The 18,704-nt window shown below is 58.7% G+C and overlaps 2 protein-coding genes across 16 annotated transcripts in view; one reads left to right on the forward strand and one right to left on the reverse strand.

Moving 5' to 3' along the window:
• FRMD1 (FERM domain containing 1) overlaps window positions 1–3,767 on the forward strand; it is a 32,196-nt gene extending 28,429 nt beyond the window's left edge. For all 15 annotated transcript variants that reach the window (XM_078001110.1, XM_028846965.2, XM_078001115.1 and 12 more), the window contains 2 exons: window positions 673–737; window positions 2,245–3,767. In XM_078001110.1, the coding sequence (XP_077857236.1) occupies window positions 673–737; window positions 2,245–2,490 (311 nt within the window). In that variant the 3' untranslated portion in view covers window positions 2,491–3,767. The remainder of the gene's footprint in view (window positions 1–672; window positions 738–2,244) is intronic.
• Window positions 3,768–15,128: 11,361 nt separating this feature from the next.
• Window positions 15,129–18,704, reverse strand: part of KIF25 (kinesin family member 25) — a 67,435-nt gene continuing 63,859 nt past the window's right edge. The window contains exons 13-15 of the mRNA XM_028846971.2: window positions 18,024–18,206; window positions 17,451–17,606; window positions 15,129–15,390 (exon numbers count right to left, since the gene is read on the reverse strand). Of these exons, the coding sequence (XP_028702804.2) occupies window positions 15,221–15,390; window positions 17,451–17,606; window positions 18,024–18,206 (509 nt within the window). The 3' untranslated portion in view covers window positions 15,129–15,220. The remainder of the gene's footprint in view (window positions 15,391–17,450; window positions 17,607–18,023; window positions 18,207–18,704) is intronic.

Consider the following 18,704-nt stretch of genomic DNA (forward strand, 5'->3'; position numbering starts at 1 on the left):
AGAAAGCCTGGGTTAGACTCACGTCTTTTTATGCTCAGCTGAGTAGCAGTGAAAAGACAGAGCCATTCAGAGTGTTCTAGGACCGTGTGTCCACCTGGCCCAGGACGCAGCATCCCGTCTGAAGGATGCATCCTGCCCAGTCCCTGTGTTATGAGGCCCTAAAGAGCTTCCTCATCGCCCCAGAAAGGGGACCTCAGCTCTGCTGGTCTCTGAGTGTCCCCACGGCCCTGATGGTGGATGTGATGAGATCAGGTGGGACCAGCCCCAGGGCTCAGTCACCCAGGGCCATCCAGGGTCACAAAACATCACCAGAGCCTCCCAGGGCCAGGCATTCCTGTCACTAAGCCACTGTGTCCACCGTTGCCCTTGGAGTGTCTGGTCCACCAGTAAGGGATGGTTGGCCTCCATCTCTGAGGTTTTACGCAAGCCATGTGGTCTGTAACCCAGCGGGAATCGTCGTGCTAATCCCGCGTCTGCACAGTAAGGGCCCGTTTTATCAGAGGTCAGGGAACGGAGCCAAAGCAGTCACTGCACTGAGAGCAAGGGGGCGGTGTGAGCCTCGGGAGAAGCCTGCCCGAGATCAGGGCCCCAGAACTGCAGGGAACTGCCCTGGGGAGGAGCCATGTCAGGCAGAACCCAGACCCCTGTGCTCATGGCTGCCTCCTCCCACAGCCATTCGCCAGGAACCCTGCACCGAGGTCAGGACCAGAGGCCAGAGCACCGAGGCTGTGCACCAGGTAGAGTCCCCGCCATGGGCCAGAAGTCCCGGGCCCTGCTCCTCCATCTCCTTCTCCTAGGTCCCCTGTCAGGGGCCTGGGGGACCTTCCAAGGCCTATCAGAGGGTCCCTCGACTGACATCCCCAGAGACGCAGCGGGCAAGTCAGGAAGCAACAAGGCTCTCGGGCACTGGGGCGGGTGGGCGTGGGTGGGGGCCTCAGCCTCAAGGCCAAGTGAGCCGGCTTGCTGTGGGGAGTGAGGGGTCCTGCCTGGGGCGGGGCTGGCCGGGCCCTGAGTGTCACCGGGCCACTGTAGGCAGGACCTGGACACCTGGGCCCTGCGACCTGCCATGTAGCAGACTGGCTGCCCCATCCCCTTCGTCCACCTCCTCCACCTGGGACCTGGTCCCATGTGTGCAGGGCTGCTCCAGGCCTTTCCCCACTTCCTGTGGAGCCCCTGAACCTTAGGGTCCCCCCAGAGAGCTAGAGGAGAGGCAGTGCCAGTGGTTCCTGGATGCCCAGGTGGGGAACAGGTGGGCTCAGGGTTCCCAGCCAGGCTCCAAGTTGCCCTCCCAACCCCCGCCCCCGACTCCACCGCAGCGGGGTGAGGCCCCCTCTGGTCAGCCCTGTCCAGAATCCCCCTGGAAAGACAGAGAAAATCAGCTGTGGTTGGTTAGTTATCGTGATGCTGGATGGGGAGAGAACAGGGCTGGGCACGGGAGGCTGGATGGAGAGAGAACAGGGCAGGCACGGACCCATCCCGGTGGGGGTGATCCCAAGCCCAGGTCAGCCCACTCCGGAAGAGACGGCCGCCCAAAGCCGCCTGAGCTCTGGGCCAGGGACTGTCACTCTTGAAAAACGTATTGATTAAAAACAAGAAAACACGCGTAGAAGGGCAAGTCAGACCCTGGCGCTGGGCAGCCTTCAGCGTGGCCTGCCGCTTGCCCCTGCCCCCTGCCCCCTGCTCCCTGCTGCCAGCCTCCAGGGGCCTTATCTGCCTCCTGGGGGCACAGCGGTCCAGGGCAGACCTGAGGGACTATGGCAGCCGAGAAGCTTGGGCTGGAGGTGTCACTTAAGGGCCATGACGCTGCCCACTGGATGCCCACCTGGACGAGACCTTGGACAGTCACCTCTGAACCCAGTTTCCTCCCGTATAAAAATAAGAGGCCATTCTTGATGTTGGAGGTGCTTCCAGAGCTGGTGTTCAAGGCCCACACTCAGACCTGATCCTAAATTACACCAAATGCTAAGAGTCCAGGTCCTCTGAGTTAAAAGGCAGAAAGCAGCCCTGGGAAAGAAGCTAGGCAAGGTGGGGGCCTCCCAAAATGCTTCAAAAGAAAACGCCAAGCCTGTCTCACAGAGGCGTATGCTGGGGGAGCCCGTCCAGGGGCAGGCTGGCCGTGCACAGCGTAACAGGGTGAGCAATGGCAAGGAGTGTGCCTCTGTGGCCACCAGCAGTGTGGCTGCTGTCTGCGGTGGTGCGAGCGGGAGGGGATGGCAGGCCTCACCCCGTGTCCTCTCCCTGCAGATCTGGGAAATGAAAGCCGGGGTCAGCGAGGAGCCGCACAGCCGCAGCCTGGATGACACACGTCGGCACCAGCTGGCCCTGCACCCAGCGCCCACCTCACCCAGCCGTACCTTCCGCTGCGCCCCAGACTGCGGGCTGACAGCCCCCTGCGAGAACAGGGCCACTCTCCACAGCAAGAGGTCCAGCAACTGCCTCACCCTGGACCTGTTCGGAGAGGCCCCACCCCCACAGGAGTTTGTGGTGTAGGCGCCATTCACCCAGCAGCGCTGTCTGCACCGCCAGGCTCAGCCCCTGCCCACCCCACTGCCACGTGGCCCTCGGCCCTTCCTGCCCGCCGGATGCTGCCCACACCTCCACAGCCAGCACGCTCCACAGGTTCACCTGTAAGAGGTGTGGAGTGGCTCTGACATCAACCTTGGAGGTGACAAACAGGTCCCACACCTCATCCCTGCCCTCGGTGCACCCAGGAGCTCCTTCCATCGGGGTCTCCAGGGAGCAGGTTCAAGGTCTGGCTGTCGAGTGTCCAGAGACCCATGGTGTTGGCCCCTGAGGCAGCCTGTCACCCATCCTAGTCTGGGAGAGAAGGTGACACAGCTGGGCCCAGACCCTGGAGAGAGGGCTCTGCAGTATCCCACACTGCCAGCTCCCCGAGAGACAGCTCCCAAGCCAGAGTTCACAGTGGTCATCACTGTACAGGACCCAGGCTCCTCCTAGACCTGAACCCCTCTCTGTAACTCCTGTTCGCCAGCGCTGGGCCTGCCAGACAGAGGCCCTTCTTGAGGTACAAGCCCAGCTCTGTCACCTGAGATCCAGCCAGAGACCCTCCTCCACCATCCGCAGTCAATGGCTGTGCTTTCCCTTCCCGGTCAGGGCTTCCAAAGACCCCACTGCCCCGGAGCTGACGCTGACTCTGTTCCCATCTCAGCCATGAGGGCTCGGGACCCGCTCTGCTCACTGGTGGCTTCCTTAAGCCATTGCCCTGACTGGGGTGGGGCTGGTGCAGCCCAGTTGGTAGAGGGGAGAGGCTTTGGTGATAGATGGGGAGTGGGGGACTGGCTATGCATGGCACCTGCTTTGACCCCGGTGAACTCCAGGGGTAATGCAACCTCGGTACCGTGGGCTCTGGAAGGCCACCAGGGTAGGGTCTCCCCAGGGCTCCTCCCCCTGCATGAGACTCCTGCACACGTGCAAACCTGCTGTCCTCTGCATTTAGAGGAATGGCCCGTGTATCCCTGCTAGTCTCAGGCCCAACACAGAGCACTGAGAGGCCACAGTGGTTCAGCCCTGTGTCCTGAACACCACTGCCCCTTTCACTGTCTGTGTGGTGAAGACGCCGCCGCACCACCCTCCAGCTCACTGGAGACAAGTGTGAGCTTGAGCCCCGTGGCCTGGTGCAGGGCCACGTGCATTGAGGCCGCCTCTTTGACGGGTCCATCCAGGGGGGCCCTCTCCTTTCTGTGAAAGGGAATCCTGTGTGTGCCCCAGGCACGTGTAATAAAGAACCCGAGAGATGCCTCCTGCTTGAACCAGGACCCGCCTGCCTGGGGGGCTGGTGAGACACCGGCTGTAACTCACTCAGGGGTATCGGTCACAGAAGGTTGCGTTCTGTAGATGGCCACGAGCCCCAGTGCTGCCGAGGGCAAGACCGTCCACAATGCAACAGGGGAGGGGTGCCTAGTGCTGGCTCAGATGTGGGCATGTGGGCACTTCCCAAAGCCATTCCCATTAGTACAAGATAATTGATTTGCTCTGGTCCGGGGCAATGACCGTCTTCTTCCCTTGAAGAAACGAAAGCAACAGCCCAGTCCCGTAGACCATGCGGGAAGGCACATACCAGTGTTGGGGAGACGCAGGAGGTGGTGTCCGCCATGAGGCAGGGTCTGAGCTAAGACCTACATGCACACATGCACACACACACGCACACACACACGCACACACACGCACACATGCACACACGCGCACACACACACATGCACACACACGCACACATCCACACACGCACACATCGGCACAGGCACACACGCATGTGCACACTCCCCATGTCCAGGCTTCCCCTGCCAGTCACCTTCGCCACATGCCATAGACCCCAGAGGCAGCAAAGGCCGGGCCAGCGCACCCCTAACTTGTGGAAGGGTCACACTGCAGCCGGCCCAGCGCCTTGTGTCCTGGCAGAGGCGAGGCAGCCATGGCCCTTGGCTGACCCAAGAAGCCGCTCTGGCCCCACTGGGATTCCTATTTCTGTCCTTCCTCTGGACCTTGTGGACAGACATGGAGAATTATGCCAGATGCCTGTTAACTACCGGGTAGGCCTGCTCCGAAGACTCTAATCTCTGGTGTTCAGAGTACGTGGAGAGGACAATTAGAGGCCCGCTGCTCTGAGCCTTGCCCAAGAGAGGATGGCCAGGCAGGCCACATGAAGCCTATGTGGGCCACTGGCTCAGACACACCCAGCCAGGGCTGGGGCAGGCTCCCCTGAGGCTTGAGCCTCAGCCTTGCTCACCGCCCCTTCCCACAGCCTCCTCCGACATCCACCCACACCTGGAGGGGCAGGAGCGGAGCTGGAAGCAGAAGGCCAGCCTGGGAGGGGCCCTCCTTCCCAGAGAGAAAGCAGCAGAGCTGGGCTGCGGGAAGTGGAGGAAGCCAGGCTTTCCTTGTGTACAGATTGAGATCAGAGGTCTTTTAGGCAATACAGCTATTTTGCAGGAAAATGGACACCGACTGGTAGGGACAGGGATGGTGCCTAAGAAGGAAGGGAGGGGGCAGGGCTGGGGGTGGCCTGCAAATGGACAGAGGCCGCTGTGTACAGGGGGGCTTGCAGCCTCCAGGTGGCATGAGGCAGGCAGGTGTGGGAGGGGCACAGGGTAAAGTCCCCAGTCCCTGTCCTACCCTGTCGGTGGACAGGAAAAGAAACCCACCTGTCCCAGTCCCTGCAGACCCCCGAGGAGCAGGCCAAGGACCTCCAGCATCACAGCTTCGCACGACCAAGGCTGGGGTGGCCGGTCCTGTGGCCGGGGCCAGGTCTGCAGTCAAGCCAGCAGGTCCAGACTCGTAAGAACCACCCAGAGGGCTTGTTGGGGCTGGGTCTCTGGGCCCTCCACTGAGTCTGCTTCTGTGGGTCTCGCTGGGACCCGGAACCTGCATTGCTGCCGCGGGGGTCTGGGTCTGAGGGCGCAGCTTTCTCTGCTGGGTGGGGTGTGGGAGGCAGCAGATCCTGCTCCTGGGGGCAGTTGGTCTGAGCAGTGACAGGGTGGCCCTGGGCAGGGTAGGGCCGGTTCCCTCTTGCCTATGTTGAAGCATGGCCCCCTCTGGGCCCCCAGCCATCCGCTCAGCCTCCCTCACGGAAGATGGAGAATTCCAGACAGCGCTCGTCCTTCCTCCAGGAAAGCCTGCTCCATCCACGGTGATTGAGGGCCTGAGAAGCTCTGCTCTTGGGCTGAACCCCAAGCAGGAGGAGGCCGGGGTCCTCAGGTGCCCATCTGGGAGGCCCGGGGCAGCCAGCAACCGCCTCTGCATCTGGGCTGTCACAGGAAAGAAGCTCCCAAGCCGAGCATCAGCCTGTCGTGGCCCATGGACTCTGGGTTCCCAGGCAGGGGAAATGTGCCACAGAACCACAGGGAAGGCCGCCGTGGCCCACGGACTCTGGGTGTGCCACGGAACCACAGGGAAGGCCGCCGTGGCCCACGGACTCTGGGTTCCCAGGCAGGGGAAATGTGCCAGGACCACAAGGAAGGCTGAGCTCTGGGGACCTGCCAGTGCGTTCACAAAGTTTTATCATTTTGTAAAACTTGCAGAAAACTCAGCCGTCTGTGTTTGGGACCAGCAGCCCCTTCCACTCAGGGTTCATCCGTCATGCTCGTTTCACCTTGAGGGGCACTGAGGGACCTGGGGGTGTGAGGGACCCACGTAGGGAGGCTGAACTGGACACGCACTTGGCTCGGTCTGCTGGGAGACGTTTCAGGGTTCCCAGTCATGTCGTCTCCACCTGTAGGAGCAGCAGGGAGTCTCAGGACAGGATGGCCAGGGCCAGAGGTCACCTGGCGAGGGGGACATGTACTCCCAGCCTGGGAGGTGTGGGGACTGCAAGAGAAACGGAGCTGGCAGTGGGAGGCTGGATGTGGTAGGAAATGCCGGTCCTGCAGCCGGACCCACGACCGTTCTCACAGCAGCGAGCTGTGATGGGGAGGCTGCCTTCCAGGTGCCAAGGTTAGAACACAATCCCGGGCAGCCCTGCCGGGAGAAAGCTGGTATTCTACAGAGGTGTGCGAAGAGACGACCATGCGGTGGGGAAAATGGCCTGGGTCGCTTGTTTATTAATTACAGGCAGCTACCAATAAAACTGTCACCGAATATTGTGTTATTGCGTTTTCCAGCTTTTTAAACTTTGTGATGTGATTTTTTTTAATGCTTCTGTGTTTAGATTTATCTTCATACTTTAGAATTTGTAACCTTATCTTTTTCCCTGAAGGAAGGCTCCCCATCACCATCTAACCATGGAAGTTTCAGGCCTCAAAACGGGGCCCAGGGTGGGGACTCTGATCTCAGAGCCTCGGGTCACACAGCGGCTGCCACTCCCTGCTCACATCCCCTGGCTACGGATGAGGCCCCCAGGCCACCGGGAACAGGCTGGAGCTCCCTCCCGCCCGTGCCTGGTTCTCTGGCCACCCCAGTGTGGCGGTGTTCATCCTGAGTCCCCTCCTGGCTCTGCCCTAGCGTCTGTGCTCAGGTGACCAGCCAGGCCTCCCACTGGCAGGGGTGTGGTTCTCTCCATCCAGCCACTGCTGCTGTCACCAACCAGTGCACGCAGCAGGAACCGGACACGTCACCGCCACCAAGTGGGGACCTGTTTGCTGCACCCTCTGTCGTCTGTCCTTGGACATCAGGGCCATTGTCCGCCCACAGCCCTAGACATCCACGGTGTTGGGGCAGCGGCAGGGCCTGGCACAGTGGGAGAAGAGGAAGAAGCGCATCCTCAGAGCAAGATGCAGGACTGTGCCCTGCGGGGTGCGGGCCAGGCTCCCTCCTGAGCGGACATGGGAACACAGAACAATGGGAACAGGCCACCGAGCATGGGCCAGCCTCCAATGGGGTCTCTGCAGGAGGTGGACTGGGAGGTGGGCGCACCTCAGGAGCCTCCGGAAAGTTCTTAATGGCCAGGCACAGTGGCTCACGCCTGTAATCCCAACATTTTGGGAGGCTGAGGCGAGCGGATCACTTGAGGCCAGGAGTTTGAGACCAGCCTGGGTGACCTGGCGAAACCCCATCTCTACAAAATATATAGAAATAAAATTAGCGGGGCATGGTGGCGCCTGTGGTGCCAGCTACTCAGGAGGCTGAGGCGGGAGAATCGCTTGAGCCTGGGAGGTCAAGGCTGCAGTGAGCTGAGATCATGCCACTGCACTGCAGCCTGGGTGACACAGCAAGACCCTGTCTCAGAAAAAACCAAAATGCTCTTTGTTCTCTGAGGAAGGGGCTGCCAAGCAGAAGGTGGAGGGAGGCCGTCAGGCTCCGGTGGCCCTGACAGTGCAGGGGTGGAGTGCTCCGCCTGTGGGCTGGGGCGCAGGTCTGGGAGGCTGGCACTGTGCCCCACGGTGGCAGGTGTGTAAAGCGAGGCATCCAGCGGGGGTCCGGGGCCGCCTCCCCGCAGCCTCTCCTGTGTTTGGCTTCTCACGTGTGATTCCTGGGGACAGGTGCCCTGGGCTCCCAGAGAGGCTGCAGGACACACACCAGCCCTGGTGTGTCCACTACGCTGTCTTCCCTCTGGTCGCTACAACAGGTCCTCACAGGCCGTGTGGCCTCACTCCGCCTACTCCTCACAGTTCTGGAGGCTGGAAGTCCAGGATTAAGGGGCCGGTCAGTTCCGTTCCTGGTCCAGGCCCCCTCCCTGGCCACTGCATCCTCTCAGAGCGGAAGGGGCTTGGGAGCTCCCAGGGCCCCCCTTCCAAAGGCACTAATCCCACCCGTGAGCCTCCACCCTCACAACCTCACCGGCTCCCACAAGCCCCACCTCCTAACACCATGGCCTTGCTGGTGAGGATTCCGACACAGACGTTGGGGGACGCACTCAGCCCTCCCTGCATTGCACGCTGGGACAGATCCAGCTCATCGGTCTCCATCCCGGTCTTGGGATCTTCAAAGCAGGTGCCTCCGACATTGACTGCAGTCTCCTCGGTGCCAAAGCAAGACCCCAGTACAGGAGGCAGCCAATAAATGGGCACAGAACGGGTGAAAGAGGGAGGGAGAGGCCGGGGGTTAGTGCTCCGTGCGCCTCAGTGGGCGGGGCTGGCTTGCTCTGGCACACACGCACTTTCAAAGCATGTCAGCTTCACCGGCTTCAAAGCTCATGTGCATGAAAGATATTGCAAAACTCAAACCAAACAGTAAACAAATTAAGACATCTCTAGGACCTAAAAGGATTTCAACACAATGTGAAAAATGTTGGCAAAACATGAAAGCGGGCTTTGTGAGTTTTGAGGAATTACTGAGTTGTGACAATGAGTTCTGGTCTGCTTGGGGGAGCTGCAGCCGTGCTTCCTTCTGTCCGCTGTGATCCTGCTCCAGCTCCTGCTCTTCTCTGATGTTTCTTTCAGGCAGATGTCACCCACCCTTTGGGACTTCTCCCCGGGTCGCTAGCCCAGACCCTCCCCTTGGCTCAGGTGGTTCCATTTCTGCCCCTTTGCTGCTGGCCTCCTTCTGAGGATGCCCGTGTGTCTCCAGGACCACTGCTCCAGTCATTGGTGTAGATCAAACTGCCCTTCACATGCGGCCTGAAAATGTGACTGTCTTCCGGGTGTCTTCCGGGCCGGGCTGCCACCTCCACCACCTCACCTGTGACAGAAGCCCTGCGTTTTTCAGTAACCATGTTCCACAAACGCCTCCTGACTCCCTTCCAGAACACACAAAGATCAACAAAGCTCAGAATCCGGTCCCGACGTCATGTCACGAAGAGCAGGTAGTCCATCAAAGGGATGGGCCCCATGAGTGAAGGGTTGAGACACCAGCTTGCTCTGGCTGTGCCAACTGTATATACCTCCTTGTCCACCCAGGCTGAGCCAGAGTCCGGCCACACCCACTTACCAACCCACCCTGCATTGTTCTGGCCCCCCCGCATCCCAGGGCTTGCCCGAGAAGCGTGGCTGAAACTACAGAGCGTCCCTAGCACTTTAGGGAAACAGATGTAAAATGTCCGTGGGTTTTGGCCAAGCTCCACTAAGAAGGGAGAAGGTCCAGGGAGTTAGGAGACCCCCAGGGTGTCGGTCACCCAGGTCCTGTCCACTGGGATAACAGCTCGCTGGCCTCCCACAGCAACACCCCCAGGGTCAGCATTCCACCACCTCGGTCTCCACAAATGAGGTGTCTTCCATTTCTGCTAACCAAGCAAAGTCAGCGACTGGATTACAAGTTCCCAGGCCCAGGGCCTTAGCCTCAGCAAGGCTGCTGGGCTCACACTGTGCTGAGGAGGCCACGGCTGCCCCGGCCACACGTGGGCCCCCAGCTTGTCCTCTGTGTGCTCCTCCTGCCTCCTCCGACCGCTGCTCTTTCCCCGAGTATCAGGGCTGGGCCAGGCTGTTCCCGAAGTGAGGTCTGTAGTTAATTCGGATTCCAAGATGAGCCTGGTCCCAGACAGTCCTAAGGGAGCATCCAGGGCCACAAGCCGCACTGTGCGGCCACCCCCACCACTCCCCAGGGCCTGTTCCTGGCTACAGGGGGGCACAGGGAGCCTGCGGAGGAAAGGGCAGGCAAGAGAGATCTGCGGCAGCTGGTGTCCCCACCATATCTGGCCCCTTCCTGCCTCACACTAAAAGATGGCCAGGGTGGGAAACTCGGCATGCAGGGACCTCCAGCGAGTACCAGCAGGCCGGGGGCTGGTGTCTAGGATGCTCTAGGATGGCGGCGTGCGCCCCTCACAGGGTGATTATAGCACAGAACACATGGTCCCGCATGGCCAGACACTTTGTCATTCCCCCTTTGCCACTATGGACCCTTCAGGCCTCTGCACAGAGGCTGCCCCTGCAGGGAAGCCCCCGCCGGACCCCGAAACGGGGTCAGGCCCCGGTCGTTCCGCTCTAACAGGCACCTGTCGCAGCTCCCACACCCTGGGTGGCTGTAGTGTCTTCTGTCCTCCCCATTTGGGCTGTATCCCCCGCATGGGCTCCACGTGCCGCCTAAACCTCTGCTGAGTGTTTCCTCCCACAGATCACTGGCAAATCTCTTCAAAACCAGTGGCCTCTGACCTGCTACAAGCTGAAGAGGGCAGGGTGTTTTATTCCACCCTTGCAGTGTCCTCCGGACGAAACCGCGTGGGTCCCCACCCCACCCCACCCCACCCTGGCCCCCTGCAATCTTCCCTCCTCGGGGCCTGGGTTCCTTCCCTTCCTCCTCTCCTCTCCTGAGCCTGCCCATGTCACAGGTTCTGTGGCCAAAGGGCCTGAGGGAGGCAAGGAGGGGGTGCTGTCCAGGTTCAAGGCACCCCTCCAAGCATGCTTCGTCCAGCTGTGAAGCCCCCAGACATGTCAGCCCTGGGAACATGAACCTCACATCAGAGTCACGCGCTCACCCCGTAAGGCGGCTCTCGTGCATGAACAATTGTGCCCTACGTCAGCGCTGAGGAGGTCTGGTTGTGTGCAGTTGGCGGAAGCCACGAGTGTTTTTGGAGATGCATTTCTCCGTGGTGCTGGGACTGTCCACTTCTGTGAGAGAAGGAGCCTCCTTGCTCAGCGTCCTTGCTTTTCAAATGGGTTGATCCTAAACACCTTCAAAGGCCCCGAGCCAAGAGGAAGAAGCTAATGAACACGAAGATAGCAACCCCAGAGCAGAGCTGTTAATTGACAGGATGTCTTTGAGTTTTAGTCACTGACTAGTTTTGGGGATTTTTTGTGTATGTTTCCTGGGTCTTTCCCTCCCTCTCCCTTCTCAGGGGCAGCGCATCAGCACCACGGTGATGGGCCATTGAAATCACTGGTGGTGGCCAGCGGTGGGGTGAGTGCCTGCAGCTCCACACCCTGGAGACTGGGCTGGTTTGCTCTGAAACCCTGGCACTCTGGGTGTGGCCAAGTGGACCAGGGTGAAGACTGGCCCCAGGCTTCCTTCTAGGAAATGAGGAGTTGGAGTGAAGGGCAGACGAAAACCTGGGAAGCGAGGACTCAGCTGCACGCCCTGTGATGGGACAGAGGGGCCCAGTCTGCAGCGTGGGGACATCGAGGGTGGCAGGCAGTGGGGTCCAGCGCCTGGGGCCCAAGCGTCCCCCATGCCCACTGCCCTGACTCCCAGTCTCTGTAGACGCCCTTGCTCTAGGCTGTGACTGGCAGGTTCCTGAGTCACTCACGTGTCTGCCATCCCGCGTGGAGGCTGGCCAGAGCCTGTCCAACACTTCCCCAGGGGGAAGCTCTGCCACTTTCACATGGTGCACGTCTCAGGGGCACCGCTGTGGGCCCCACGCGGCTGTGGGGCGAAGCGTCCACGCAACCTCTCCAAAGGCAGCTTGGTTATCGAAATGCCGGCCTTGCTCAGAGAGGAGCTTCATCAAACACACAAAGAAGGCTTGTCGAGTGTCACGTGGCTCAGCCAGGCTGCCCCTTATGTCACGCTATGGCAGCAGCTCCGGCCCTTCAAGGTCAGAAGGAGGACAGCAGGGCCCGGCAGCGGCTATTGCTTGGTGCTGCTGTTCAGTGCGGGCTCCACAGAGAAGCTTCCGTCTCGTGGGGCTGCCGCCTCCTGTGTCCGTCATTTGTGCATCGATGTCTCTGTCCTACTAAAGGAACTTCGCGCCTCAGCAAGCTGGTGAGGGGCTTCCTGAGCCAGGGGCATCTGCCTGCCTAAGGGCCAACCCTAATGAGAAGTTTGGTTTTATTTTGGGCACTGAAGGAGCATCTCAGAAGCTGTGGGGTCACTCAGGTCATCACAATGATGAGGGGACACAAGTGACATTGAGCAGATGGGCACCAAGGATGCCAGGTCCCCACAAGGCACAGGACACGCCCACCCAGCAAATACCATCCCGGGGGCCATGTGGCTTTAGCCCCCATCAGACATTCATAGGTAGAAATCCTGCATCCGGTGATCCAGGCCTGAAACCTCACACTGTTCTCCATAAAATTAGGAAGGATTATTTCTGCAGTTTTGATGTACATTATGTGTCAGGAATGCAACAGTCACATAAACCAAGAGAAGCTGAAATTGTAACATTACCGAGAGATTTTCACCATTTACAAAATGATACCAAGTTGCTACACTGCTCATGATACGTGAGTCACGAGTGTGACCCTTCCGTGTCCGTCTGCTTTCTGTAGCGGCCACATTTGTGGAGATTTTACATGCCCATGCGTGCACACACACAGATACAGTCACTTGGCCCTTATTTTTAAATTGTGGAATATACATACATTGAATATTGTCTTCCTTCTTTTACCCTAACTCATTTACTTCACAGTGTGTTCAGGTGTAGTTGTCTTGAAAGTTTTACAAATTGAAATATACATACGTATACATACACAGAAAAAAATTCCTTTTATTTCCCCAGTATATTTTTATTTTTATTATTTATTTATTTATTTATTTATTTATTTATTTATTTGAGACAGTCTTGCTCTGTTGCCCAGGCCGGAGTGCAGCGGTGTGATCTCCGCTCACTGCAACCTCTGCCTCCCGGGTTCAAGCGATTCTCGTGCCTCAGCCTCCTGAGAAGCCGGGATTACAGGTGTCACCGTGCCTGGCTAATTTTTGTATTTTTAGTAGAGACAGTGTTTCACCATGTGGGCCAGGCCGATCTCAAACTCCTAACCTCAAGTGATCCACCTGCCTCGGCCTCCCAAAGTGCTGGGATTATAGGTGTGAGCCACCGCATCTGGCCTATTTCTCCATTATATTATAGTTACATCATTATATGGATTCTTTTTTTAAAAAAAGGTGTGCCCTGCTAGATTATACAATCCATGTATAATTTCACTTCAGGATAATCAAAGGATCCTTAAAAATAGGTGGTGGTACGAAATGGAGGCATGTCTGTGGGGTTCAGTGCAGGGCTAGGCGGGCTGCCCACCTGTGGCCCCCGAGCTCGCAGCCAGCCTGTGCTGAGGGGCGCTGTCAGTCAGTGGGAAACACACACAGATTCTGAAGACTTAGTGTGGACAAAAAAATCTACAATATCTCATTAATGTCTTTATATTGATTTCATATTGACTACACGTTGGGATGATCTTATTTTTGATACACGAGATTAAATCTGGTCTACGGATTAGTTTATCATCCATGGATCTACAGAGCTGTCATCTGTTCACTGACTGATCATCTACCATCTCTCTACCTATCTATTGTCTATCATCTCTCCCTGATTATATTAAAAACCATGAGTTGAAGCAGATGCCTCTGCTTTCTGCCCCACTATTGGGCTGAATCCTTTCCTGGCAGGGAGAGGCCCAGCATCTCTGTCTTCAGTGCATGATGCCCTGTGCACCTGCCCTCCTGGCCACCCTGACCAAAAACTGGACCCAGCAGCCTAGGCCGGGTCCCCATCCCCAGTGAGGCAGAATGCTCTGCCCTGGGAAAAGGAGTACAGGAAAAGGCCATTAGCACACTGGACCCTGAACGCCCCCTGCCTGTCCCCACCCCTTGCTCTGGGCTCCCTGGAAGGGAGGAGGTTCCTACCCTTCTGCCCGCCATGAGTCAGGGCAACCGCAGCTCACGCTCCTCACCTGAGCCGCACACGGGCACAGGTTTGCTTGGTTTGTGCTAACTACTAGAAAAGACATTTTACCTCTCTCTCACATAAACAGGATAAAGTAAAAAAGCATTTTCCTGGCGTTGAAACCATCTGAAAGCTACCAGCTGTGACTCCTCTCCAAAACCTGCTTCGCAGCCTATTCTCAGAGCCAAAATGATTGCTGATAGGAAATGGAGTGTTATTCTTGGTCTGTGCTTGTGACCCGCACCCCATTCCTCCGAACATGTGTTCCTCCTGGGACCCTGCTCTTGTACCTGCTGGGTCCGAGAGGGCACATCAATCACTGTGGGGCCAGTGGAAATGGGGGACGCCCCAGCGGCCATCCTTCCAGCAGAGGATGTGGTGGGCAGCTGTCTTCACCATCATCCCCTTGTGAGGCAGAGAGGAGCCCTGCGGTGGAGTGGGGCTTAAACGTGCCAGTCCAGCCCCATGGCATGGGAAGTCACAGGCCAGTCTCCAGAGCTGTTCCTTGTCTCCTTTAAGGCTCGCAACCCTCTGGTCTCACCTGGCTTTGCAGAGGAGGAAGCCGGGCTTTAGAGGCCAAGCAAACCACCCAGGGATGCAGAGCTGGGAGGTGGCAGAGCCACCATGGAAACCAGAGTCCACCTGGTCCTGGAGTCTGCAGTGGGGAATCCCGGGGGCCGCGTTTGTGTCAAATCAGATGACAGGTGTGAGGCTGGCCCCAGACGCCCCCTCCCTCCCTGACACAGCTCCTCATGCGGAGTGTGGTGGACAACCAAAAACAGTGGTGAAGAAAGAGGGAGCCCGGGGTGAAAGGAAAAGCACAAACTCGAGGAGGCAGAGGTGGCAGCTGTGTGTGAGGCCTGGGGGCTCTGGGGCCGTACATGCTCAGCAGCGCCTCCCCAGACTCACAGGTGGGGTCTGCAGTGGGCCCAGGCTGACCAGCTCCACCAGGAAGGAGGAGCTCCCACTGTGCCCTCCTGCCCACGGCCGTTCCTGCCGGCTCCCGAGTTTCCCGGGGCAGGGCCTTTGGGGCCCAGGGTGGCCTCTGGGGAGAGTCTGATGAGGACAGCGAGTGCCTGCTGTGACACCTGGTGGCCGCCGCTCTGCAAGGGGCTCCTCTGTGGAGCCTGTTCTGCGTGATTGGCAGCAGCTGGAGGTCCCATCCACGTTCATGAGGGTGCTTTGGAATAAAGCCAGCTTTATCGAGTCCACATGAAACCTGTTTATTTCTAAGCACATATGCATTATAAGCAATGACAAAACACACAGTTTTAGGAGAAAAACTCATTAATGCGTTCAATCCGGCCTCCTCTTCCCCTCCATCTGGGAGCTGGGCGGCCTCTTTCGGGCAGGGCCTCGCTGGATTTGCCGAGCTCGGATCCCGAAACCCAGGCCCTGCAACGTCTGTGCCAGGTGCCTCTGGCTGGGAGAAATGCACAGCATCACCAGTAACTTCGCGTCACCTCCTTTAAAAAAGAAAAACAACATGCAAGCCGGAAAGAAGAGTGGCATCTGGAAGTGCCAACGTGCTGGCAAGCAGGGCCCGAGAGGGGCAGCTGCAGAGAGGGCTGCCCGGCGCCCCAGCGGGAAACTGGCCACGTCTGGTAGGCTCCTGGGATGCGGGATCTGGGGGGGTGAGCAGCCGGTCACTAGCACCCCTCGTCCGGGTCTGGGAGGCTCAGCAGCTGGTCACTAGCACCCGTCACCCGGGTCCGGGAGGGTCAGCAGCCGGTCACTAGCACCCCTCGCCTGGGTCTGGGAGGGTCAGCAGCCGGTCACTAGCACCTGTCACCCGGGTCCGGGAGGGTGAGGAGCCAGTCACTAGCACCCCTCACCCGGGTCCAGGAGGGTCAGCAGCCAGTTATTAGCACCCCTCGCCTGGGTCTAGGAGGGTCAGCAGCCGGTCACTAGCACCCCTCGCCCGGGTCTGGGAGGGCCAGCAACCGGTCACTAGCACCCATCACCCAGGTCCGGGAGGGTCAGCAGCTGGTCACTAACACCCCTCGCCCGGGTCCGGGAGGGTCAGCAGCCAGTCACTAGCACCCCTCGCCCGGGTCCGGGAGGGCCAGCAGCCGGTCACTAGCACCCCTCACCCAGGGAAGCTGCAGGCCTTCTCACACTCCTGTGTCCCGGGAATTGGGAGGGAGGCATGAAGTCAGCCCTACGGGGTGAGTCTGCACGTGACCCTGCGGTGTGCTCGGCCCCCTGGGACTGCGTTTTCCAGAGCTCCCTCATGCCCACACCTGCTGCTCACGGCCCTGTGGCTCCCTCAGGCTCCACTGGGGCAGGGGCTGTGTGCCCAGGACTTCTCCTCCTGGGGGAATTCTGTCTCTTCCTTTTCTTCAGGACCCGTAGCAAGGGTTAAGCGGGACAGATGGAAACCAAAACCAACGGAGAAGGCAGGGAGAGCTAAGGGGAGGAAAAGTGCAGACCCCAGAGGCCAAGGCCGGGGCTCCCTGAGGGAACTGCTGGCTCTCGGGCACTGTGTGCCCTGTGGTGCCGCCCCTGAGATCACGGTGGGCTGTGCACCCAGCCTAGGTTGCCCGGTCTCTCAGTTGGGGCTACAAGCTTTGGAATCCGAGAGTACCAGGTGGTCTCTGTCTTAGAGGTAGAATCCAAAAATATGATTCTGTGAACAGCCCCGTTATTCACCGTGCGGAGGAAGCCAGTTTGCCATGAGAGGGGGAAATACCCCACAATGAGAGACAGGGATAGTGTCTGGAACATTCTGGCCTCCCCGAGTCCCGAGCACCACCAGCGGCCCCTTCACCACCTCCCAGGGTGGTCCTCCCAGGAAGGAGGAGCCTCCACTGTGGTGGCCACGTGCCCCTGCCGTCCTGCGGTGGCCGTTTCTCAGGACAGGGCCTACAGGGCCCAGGGCCACCTCTGGGGGACTCCTCCTGGACCCTCAGCCAGGAAGCCCAGCCCTGGCAGAGGCCACCCTGCAGCAGCAATGCTTCCTCGGGTCCTCCCTTTCAACCGGTCTGGAGTCTGAGTGGGGGAAGGGGGCACTAACTGAGCTCCCCCGCAAACTGCAAAGCCCAGATCCAGCCACAGCTGGATGACTCTGCACGGAGGCTGCCTGTGCCCCACCTGGCACTGATGCTTCATCTGCTGCGCCCAGGCTCCTGGCACCTGCCCCCAAAAGACCCAAGGAACTTGCAGCCTAAGCAGGTCCATACAGCTGGAGGGACCCACGCCACACACACAGCAGCAGCTTAGAGAGCCCTCAGCTGCCCTGGTGGACTCCCTGGTGAAGAGAGGGGTCAGGGCTGCCAGCCTTGAGAAACTGAGTCCGACCAGTAGGCAAGTCACACACAGACCGAACAAGCAAGCAACCAGGCCGAGGTGAGACAGTGCAGGAGAATGACCACCGTGCCATGGGAGTGCCAGCTAGCCAAAGCGAGGGCACAGGAGGTGCAGGGGGTACATGGGTGGCCCTCGAGGATGTGCAGGCTGGACGTGTGTACACGTGTCCTGGGGCACGTGGTGTCCCATCTTGGGGGATTTGGGGGAAAATGGTTACCGAGGCAGTCCTGAAGGAGGTGGGTGAGCCTGCTGTTCCGGTACGGGATGTGGCTGCGGTGCTCCGACAAAGCCCCCAGGACGTCTGCCAGGGCTGCAAGGCTGCGGTTGATGCACGCTGTCTCCCTCAGGGCCGACCCGGTCACCCCGGACACACCTGGGACAGGACAGGGACCGCCACGCACCATCACCATTTGCACCAAGAAAGAAGGCAGGAAAAGCAAAACCAGCTCCTTGGGAGGAGCAGCTTTCAGGCAGGTAGAGGGGAGGCCATGGATGGGACAGGCATTAGAGCGAGGGTCTTTCATGGCTCTGCTCACAGCTCAAAGCGAGCTCCTGCTGGGAACTCAGGTTTTCCCTTCCCAGAGGGCCAGTGTGAGGAACACGACTCTCGGGTTGCCGGGGTAAGAGAACCAACCCCTGAGAATGTAATGGGGATTTGGAACTCATCTGTGGAGGGGGAAACGCCTGGCCCGCCCAGAGCTTCCCAGGCTGCCTGGCTGTACACCCAGCTCCATCAGATCATAGGCTTCTGCGGCGTCCACCCCCCAGGGAAATGCCTGTTCCTGCTCACCAATGCACTCACTGCCCGCCAAGTCCACGAGCTGCAGCCGGGCCTGCACCTGCTCCGCACGCCCTGCGGGGTCCCCGGGAACCGGCTGTGGAGCTGAGGCCCCTTGAGAAGTTCTGCGGCTCCTTCCTGCCCTTCCTGCCTCTGTTTGCTCGCTGGGGAGGGTAGCACTGCAGGCTTGGTCTGCTGCAAGGGGAGCAACGAGGAGGAAAACAGTTGCGTGAACCCATGAGGCTGTGCTTTGCCTTGGTCAAGGCTGAGAAGCTTCTGAACTGCACCCTCCCGCCCACACCTCCCACCCAGTAAGAAGTGGGATTTCAGCAGAGGTCCAGGGGACAGTGGCTTCTTGGGGGGAAAACACAGCAAGCTAGAAAGCAGCTTTCTTCACTGTGGAGGGTTGAACTAATGCCTCATTGGCCCAAAGGAAATCAAATAATGCTTCTTAGAAAGACTTGATAACGATGTTAATTAAAATCCCACTCAGAAAATCTATGAGCCCTTTTAGAAATAAATTCTACAATCTGCTTGATAATCTTCCACACAAATCCTAACAAAAGGGCTCTTCATTTTAATGCAAATGTCTTTGTAGTGTGTTATTCCTACACAAACTTCTTAGGGTTTTTTAAAAAGCAAGATAACAGTTACTCAGTGTGTAAAACATAGAAAGTACATACAAATTTTTTT

Source organism: Macaca mulatta, chromosome 4, assembly GCF_049350105.2.
Source record: "Macaca mulatta isolate MMU2019108-1 chromosome 4, T2T-MMU8v2.0, whole genome shotgun sequence".
Taxonomy (NCBI): domain Eukaryota; kingdom Metazoa; phylum Chordata; class Mammalia; order Primates; family Cercopithecidae; genus Macaca; species Macaca mulatta.